The sequence below is a fragment of the Vollenhovia emeryi genome, unplaced genomic scaffold (assembly GCF_000949405.1).
Source record: "Vollenhovia emeryi isolate VEMERY1.0 unplaced genomic scaffold, V.emery_V1.0 DF939127.1, whole genome shotgun sequence".
Classification (NCBI taxonomy): Eukaryota; Metazoa; Arthropoda; class Insecta; order Hymenoptera; family Formicidae; genus Vollenhovia; species Vollenhovia emeryi.
The window spans coordinates 2,972,267-2,980,571 of NW_011967239.1; the positions used below are offsets into that span (position 1 = coordinate 2,972,267).

General features: G+C 45.1%; 1 protein-coding gene across 5 annotated transcripts in view; it reads left to right on the plus strand.

The window, feature by feature from the left end:
* LOC105568877 (Down syndrome cell adhesion molecule-like protein Dscam2) overlaps window positions 1-7,667 on the plus strand; it is a 179,948-nt gene extending 172,281 nt beyond the window's left edge. For 2 of the 5 annotated variants that reach the window (XM_012024883.1, XM_012024884.1), the window contains exons 20-26: window positions 205-659; window positions 1,231-1,504; window positions 1,922-2,092; window positions 2,353-2,507; window positions 4,250-4,469; window positions 5,009-5,099; window positions 5,357-7,667. In XM_012024883.1, coding sequence (XP_011880273.1) covers window positions 205-659; window positions 1,231-1,504; window positions 1,922-2,092; window positions 2,353-2,507; window positions 4,250-4,469; window positions 5,009-5,099; window positions 5,357-5,621 — 1,631 coding nt within the window. In that variant the 3' untranslated portion in view covers window positions 5,622-7,667. The remainder of the gene's footprint in view (window positions 1-204; window positions 660-1,230; window positions 1,505-1,921; window positions 2,093-2,352; window positions 2,508-4,249; window positions 4,470-5,008; window positions 5,100-5,356) is intronic. The other 3 variants (XM_012024885.1, XM_012024886.1, XM_012024888.1) reach the window with 3 other exon arrangements.
* Window positions 7,668-8,305: the final 638 nt, after the last annotated feature.

The following is an 8,305-nucleotide window of genomic DNA, read 5'->3' on the forward strand; positions in this document are numbered from 1 at the left end:
TTGATTACGTAAAATTAATCAACCGAATGGAATTGAATTAGCTGCGAGGTAAATAAAATTAATTTTATTTGAAAAATCAAATATTAATATACTAGTGTATAGAGATTAATAGAGATATAAATGAGCTTTTCCCGATGGGAAGAGGCTTGCAATGTACAGTATCGCAGAGGGAGCGATCCATAAATCAAAGCTCGTCCTTTTCAGTCCCACCTGCGGCGCCGTTATTACACGCGACCAGTACCAGCAGCAATTCGATCAACGTGCAGTGGAAGAACGGCGACGACGGCGGTTCGCCGATCCGCGGCTACATCTTACATTACAAACGCGAATCCGGCGAGTGGGAGGAGTTCAAGGTGTCGCACAAAGTGAGTAGCTTCGTCCTGTCGCGGCTCTGGTGCGGCAACGACTATCAGATGTACCTGACGGCGTACAATCGCATCGGCATGGGCAGACCCAGCGAGATCGTCAAGGCGACCACGAAGGGCTCCAAGCCGGACGATTCGCCCGGGACTAGCGACAAGTTCGTCACGGTCAACGTTTCGTGGATCACGCTGCATCTCAGCACGTGGAACGACGGAGGGTGTCCTATAACTTTCTTCGAGCTGGAATACAAAAAGAGTGGCGAGGGCATCTGGACGCTGGTCTCGAATAATATAGAGGTATCCGCGATACGGATTTTACTTCGTCAGATATGCGATAAACCGAAAAAGTTATTCGTCTTTTGAAAGTGTTGTCAAAATTATTTAAAGTAACATCGGATTTTTTTCGCTAATTTATCATCAATCTTTTAAGAGTTCATTTTTCCGTAGCAACAATAAAGCGAGTATGTTGCGGCTCTCAACCTTTAATATTATATATCTTTTTCTGGTACATTAAATTTTTAATTAGCAAGAATTCGAATTAAAACCTTTGCGTAAAATTAGAGAGATACAATTTTAACATAATTATCTCCTTGCAATTCGAAAATTATTTACGCTTCGATATTCGCTACGGAAAAATGGCATCCAAATCGACTACAAGATCAATTGAAAAATAAAATGGCGGGAGAAATGAGACGATTTCTTTACGTATATTATTGTCAAAATCTTTATTCATTTACAAGGCAGGTGTTTCGAGCATAATGTATTGTAATATTAGCGTTATTTTAAATATTGATACCAATTTTTCTAAAGACGATTTATAATGTTTACGACACTACGGTGAACTGTACGCGACTTGTGTATTGTGCAGGTGCAAAAGACGTATACTCTGAGCGAACTGCAACCGGGGACCACTTATGACATCCGCATAAGGGCCCACAACAATGCCGGCTCGTCGGTAGCCGAGTACAAGATAACGACGTTGCAGCCACACATTAGCACGACCGTGTCCGCCATCGAGATCGATCATTACATTCCCCAGCACACCTCTGTGTACTCGGATCTGAAGCTCATCGTACCTTTGGTGCTAAGTTCATTCGCGGTCATCGCTGCAGCCGGAGCTGTCTTCTACTGCTTCCGCAAACGTTAGTCCGTCACATAAGTATATAAACTTTTAAAAGATCATAAATAGTAAAAGAATCTTTTTAAATAGTATGACGAATAAGTATAAAATATGATTAAATGTTGAAGTAATTAAACTAATATACATTTGCAATATCATTCTTGCGAAACTGTCGTTGACTTAGAAAAAAATTAATCGCACGGCAAAATACAAAATACAAAATGTTTTCATAATCTACATTAAATTTGTCAGAGAAGTACACATAATTATTAACAAAACTTAACTTTTCGCAAATAGACAGAAATTTTTATTTTTTTTTCGTTTTCAGCAAAAATTTGTCGTTTAAACGTATATAAAAAACGTTATTGTTAATTAATCATTAAAATCGTGTGTACTTCTCTTGAAAATATATCTAAGAAGCTACAGTTCAAATTTCAAGTACTAATTGCAGGTCCGTTTATGGGCGACATCGGGAGCCTGCACGACGCGCAAACCGCGGCCGCCCTAGACAATAAGCAGAACATGGAGCAACGCGAGCAGTATTACGCCACCGTGCGTAAGCCGCTACGCTCGCCGATCCATGAGATGGCCACGCTCGAGAAAATACCAGGTAAGATAAGCAGACTAGTCTCGCCAGTAAGATCGGATCCACTCTTTTCGTGAGAAATCAACAGTGATATACTGAAGACAACACACGTGGATAGGACTCCTTTTTTTCTTTCTCTCTCTCTCTCTCTCTCTCTCTTTCTCTCTTTTCCACCCGCCTCTTTCTCTCTCCCTGTCTCTGCGGAGAAATCGAGATCGCGCGAGGAGCAAACGACTGCGGCCCGGAAGCCACCATTAACGAATCGCCATTGAACATGCTTGTAGAATATTCGGAAGATATCTACCCGTACGCCACGTTCCAGCTGGAGGAAAGCGTTCCTGCAGGAGGCGACAGCCGCTGCAATTCTGCCGCGCCTCTTCAGACCTTTGTCTATCACGACCCTCGTCTCTCCGCTGCCGATACCCTTCAGTTACGAGAGGTATCGTCCGCCGATCTATCATTAGAATTGCCGTCTTCTCGCCGCACGTTTCCGTGTGCAATTTCCGCGTGGCCGCGTAACATTCTGTCTCATCTCCAATTCTTGCTTCGCAATTTGTTCTCCTAACTTCTCTCTTACGACTAAAGATAATATTTCGCGCAATTTAGGCGAAATAGCAATCACATATAATATTTCTATTGTTTCTGTATTCTATATTCTACTAAACTTGATTTAAAGACATTCTTCTCGTTCTTGAATTCCTATAAAATTTTTTCTACTCTTTCTTTATCTTCGGCAACTGGACTTTTTATTATTTATAATATTCTCCATCGATTATAATATAAATTACAAAAAGTCCATTACAAATAACAAAAGTCACAATTCTATTATTATAATGAGATCGCGATACTGATTTGGGAATCTGCAACGATACGAGAAGAACACAAGTTCAATGAGACAGCGGCGTCAAACGTGCGGGAAGAAGCGCGCGCGAGCATGGTGATCTGTCACTGCTTTTATCATTCACTCTCATACATTTCCGGCTTCGTTACACCTGCAATAACTGCATGCGCACCCCCGATCGAATGCACCGAGAATCATCTTACCCCCCCGCGACGCAAATCGGAACCCTTAGCGATTCCCTGTGCGAATACTCAGGTCACTCGCACTCGCATGCTCGATGTGAGTTTTTCCAATTTCTTATCTCGCGCGCGATCAGGACGACAGTGCGATATTGTTATGAACTTTAATTTGCATACCCTCCTAGCCTTTTCTGTCAATTCGGAATAACCGCGGACTTCTCTGATCCTCTTGTTTTTAAACGGCGAAATCGTGACGCCGATCCAGTGAGTATCATTGCGCGTTACATCATTGCGACTGCTGGTCCCCATCGTCTCGCTTCGTTTCGCAACTGTCCTGAGGCGGCTCGCGAAAGTCAAAGAGTTTAAGTATTGATTAGAGCAGACTAGACCTACCGAACGCTGTTCGCCACTCACACATTTGCATCTGTCGTCGAGTCTCGTCGTAGCTTTATTAGCTGTAGCGTAAAACTCTCTCATGATTCATCGCTCCCGCGACTCCCAGTTCGGCAAAGTATGTAGAATAGAGTTTCCGTAGAAGATGGTGACAAAGTTCGTTATTCTTTCCCTCCACTATTAGTAGATTGAAGAAAACAAAATACTCTCTCTTTCTCGTCTATTATTTCGAAATAATTAATAAATAAAAAGGTTACAGAAACACGGTTAACTTATTCATTTTTTATCGTTAATAAAGAAAGTGTATTAATGTCTCGACAGAGCTTATTCCGATGAATAACGTTTTGGTTTCTGTAAAAAGTTGACCACAATGAAAATAATAAGACAAGTTAACTTTTGTGAGCGTCAATGCATAAATGCGACCATATTGGATTTAAGGTGGAAATTAATTGTTGGAAGAGAAAACGCTCGATTTATTTTAATTCTCAACTGCCCGCGGATTGTCCGCTTGACTAGCGAGCATCCTTCGCTCTCGAGCTTTCCGCGATTCGTTCCTCGAACACGTGTAGCAATCGACCGAGGAGATAAATTATTGACCCGGTCAGGCGGAGGCCCGCGTAGTCACGATTCTCGACGATTCTGCTCTAATCTTGAGGTCGCTTCTCGTGCGATCCGGTCGAGAGAGACCGCCGACGGGATCGGGGATGCGGCGGATGCGCGATACGCGGTGTACCATCTCATGGAAAAACCAATTCCGTCTGATTGCAGTCGGATTGCAACCGGTACACTAAGGTGCGCGGAGGCCGTTCGTCCTCTGCGCCGTTGCACAAAGCGCACAAGGTCAGTCAGGGCAAGTCCGAGTCGGAGGAGTACGACACCCTGGGCTCGGACAGCGACACGGAAGTCGGGACCAGCAGCCGAACCGAGTCTTCCAATCACCTCGTCGATTCGCACCACTCGGCATCTGCGGCCGACTCGCGCGTCCACAGTATGCAATATTTTCACCTCTTTCTGTCTCTCTCTCTCTCTCTCTCTCTTCTTTTTTCTTTTTTCTATGTGTCTCTCTCTCTTTCTCTCTTTCTGTCTCTCTTCTCCTCAGGAGTGTAGCAGTAGGCTAGAAGGCAGCTTCTTGGACTAGGAGCGAAGGCTCCGATTTTTTTCATTCTTTTTTTCGGCGCGTTCTCGCTGGAGATTCAGCCCCGCAACTTTTACTTCCGTACCCGAAAATCCTGCGCTACGCTTCGATTTGCGTTTCCGCGAAGCCCGCGTCTTCCACCGTTTCTAGCTTCTGCGAGCACTTTCGTACTATCGTCGATTTGTTTGTTTTCCCGAACGCAATTTTGTTCGATGCACGTACGCGTATGCGATATACGCTTCCTTGATTACCGTCTTGTCGCATGAATCGCCTGCATCGCGCAAAGTAGATCCACGACCAAGTGCCCGCCGCGAGATCGCGAGAGCACTTGTGATCGATCGTTTACATCCGGCGAATTAGGAGTAAGAGGAAGGGGAATCGTTTGCTTGCAGACTTCCTGTACCATGGACCAGAATCTAGCACGTCTACAGAACCCTCACCGATTTTTGAGAGAAAATCGTTTCCTGGAAGGGGAAGACCCAAGTAAGCCTACCCTCCGGTCGAGTATAATTGTTCGTCCGGACATCGAAGCTTATAATAAGAAACGATGTTACGTTTAACACATTGACTAGCAGAAATTTAGAATTGAAATTTAAAATATATGATACTTGAATTGATCATTGATCGACCAAAGCACTTAAAAGCCGATAATGAAATACACATCGTCTGAATGCATCTGCTAAACTCCAAACCAAATGTGGCCCAGAGCTTGCAAGGTAGTAAGGTCCGTTTGCGTTCAGGATGTTACAGCTGGCGCGTCATACCAGCGAGGAGGCCCGTGCCAACTTCGGGCCAATCTCCGGGCCTGGCCATCCCAAGCACCAGTCGGGCAATCCCTGTGCCAATCGGGACCAGGAGCGTGACGGATCAGGAAACCTGTTCGTCCCCAAGCTGGACCCACCCTCGGGGTTCTCCGACGCGTTTGAGCTAAGCGAGGCCGAGTGCGACTTCGATCGCGGTCACAACAGCCAACGAAACCTCCGTGACTTCGTAATCGCGGTGTAAATACGTGTAAAAGCCTCCGATGCGCACGCGGGAACCCCGTCGTAGGGTGAACGGGAAGAGGAGAGAGTTAAAAGTAAACTAGGCGAGAGAAGAGATAGGAGATTATATAAAGTAAGGAAGAATCGCGCGAGAATTTATGTAAATCGCGGTCCGTCGTTTTGTTAATGCGAATTGGCGCCTCGCGTCCGATTGTCAGCCATTCAAGTGATAATAATTCCACGTACTCTTTCGTCCTACTCCTGGCCTACGTCGACGAGAACGCGTCCGTCAGCTCGACCACGTGCTCCACAAACTGCCATCAGCGTTTCCGGCGAGATCAGCGTTTTCGACGAGCTCGGGCGTTTCCGACGTCAAGATTATTTCTCGGCTTAAGTGTATTAGGGCTACGATTAGGCGAACGATCGCAAACGCGCCGCGATTGATCGTAACAAAGTTAAGTTTAACGAGAGACAAAGAGTCTATAAGCTACCGTTTATTGGTTCCTCTACGGTGGGACCGCCAAGTTTTAAGCATCGCGTCGTTCGGGTGCTCGAGCGAGTACTTGAGCGGAGCGGCTCGAGCTCTACGTTGTTGTCTGTTCCATATCGTGGCGGAAAAAGAAGTGGAACGCGGGCCAAGCCCCCGCGGGTCCGCGGAGCGTTTCGACGATGACGATCCGTGTAAACTGCCACGTTTTATTCCACCGTGTAATAATCCTAGCTAGTTAAAGTGGCGGCGCTGATACGCGCGATCCGCACCCACCTCGGATTTCTTCCCTCCACGCGACGATCTCTGTACGCGGGTATTCGCCTCCGATTTGCCAAAAGCGCGCGAGAACCGCACGTACCCTGCATACAGTCTTCTAATTGTTATAATAAAACTACGACGCATACGCGCGACGACTGTAATTAAAATTATAAAATTCTAACGGTAACTGCCATCTTATTCTATTACGAAGCGACCAACGATTACCAACGACCGCGAAGAAATTTACGATCGACCGAGACACCTTCGCGTTCTCCGACAATTGCACGTGCCTCTGGGCGTGAGACACCTGTACATGCATATCGAAGCGAGCAATATGCGACCTCCGAAACATTTTCCCTTGTCTTCCAGTCATTCTCGTAAATTCGATTCGTGCACCCATCGCGACAATCGAAACGCACCATCTTCCGCTTCTCCACGAAGAACGTTACCGTACAAGTCCAAGTAAAAAGAAAGTAACGCGACCATTCGTCGTTGTCGTCAGTGTCAGTTTTAATTTATCCGCGAGAGACTGAAAGAAACATCGTAGTTTAGATTTACACTTGACGTCCGTCGCAAGCGACGCACGTAGGTCTCCGCGGTGGAGGAACTTACGATGCCAACGAGGGGAGACCGCGAGACGCGAGCGCCGCGAAAGGAACGTCGAGCGTAAACCTAGTCATAGTAGACGAGTCACCACGTAGCGTAAACGTAACGGCCGAACGTAATGTCTGTAAGTTGTCTATTACTACTGTACCCGTTGTACACCTCGCTCATCACGAACGCGTGCATCACACACCATCCGAGACCCAGCCCTCTTCCCGACAGACGAAAGAAGAAGAGAACAAGAAGAGATAGAAGACAACGCGATGCTAGTCTGTGTCGATTAACGATCGACGGACCCCGAAGATGATGATGATTGTGACGATATGATAATGAAGAGATGATCTAAGAAATTATCGAGGTACACGAGAAGAGTATTGTTTCGCGAGTGTCATCGCAGCCTCCACGTGACGCCATCGAATCAGTTTTATCGTCACCCGTTGGCTGGTTGGGTCGCCGTTCATACTCGGTCGGGTGACGATGAGTTTACGGTCAGCCGGTTTAAATCGCCCCCATATGCCGCTCCTCGTTATTTCGGCTCACGAGTCATTCGCGCGAAGTGGAGGAAAACGAAAGGAGTCGCCCTGTTGATGATATATCGTCTATCTTTACGACACACGAAATGATTTACCACGAAATTCGTACTATTGTGTTTTAGACGACTTTAGATTGTTTATATTCTATTTACTTTGTAAAATATACAACACTAATTCCATATTGGAAACGTGCACGTTTCGTCGCTGTGTGCTTCTTTCCCCGTCCGTCTGCCTCCCGTCCGATAAGGTCTATCTCAATGGCAAATCTATCTTGCAACAAGTTGGTTGATACGAAAAAATGAGATACAGCTTTTATAAAACTAGAGAATACAAAGCGCGCCCTTTATTCTTGAACATTATATATCTTCATCGGCAACAAGTTGCCAAGTTCTCTTAAAAACAATCTGATACAGGGTTGGGAAGTAAGTGATTCGTTACTTGTAACGAAGTTACAGTTGCAGTTACTTTTTTTTTGCTAACTCTAACTTAACTTCGTTACTTTCTCTCCATCTGTAACTGTAACTTAACTCAGTTACATTAATAGTTACTTTATATGCATTTTAAACCTCCGCAGATTGTATTAGGCCTCGCATTTACGCATAAACGTCTTTATCAACGCTTTACAATTCAAATGCAGGTTTGATATTTTTATTTTCATTGCGAGAAAGTAAGTGCAAAGTAAGGATTCGTTACTTTTTGAGTAACTGTAACTGTAACGCGTTAATTTTCAGAATTGATAATTTGTAACTGTAACTAGTTACATTTGTAGCGAAAAAACTGTAACTGTAACTAGATACTTTTATAAAGTAACTTTCCCAAACC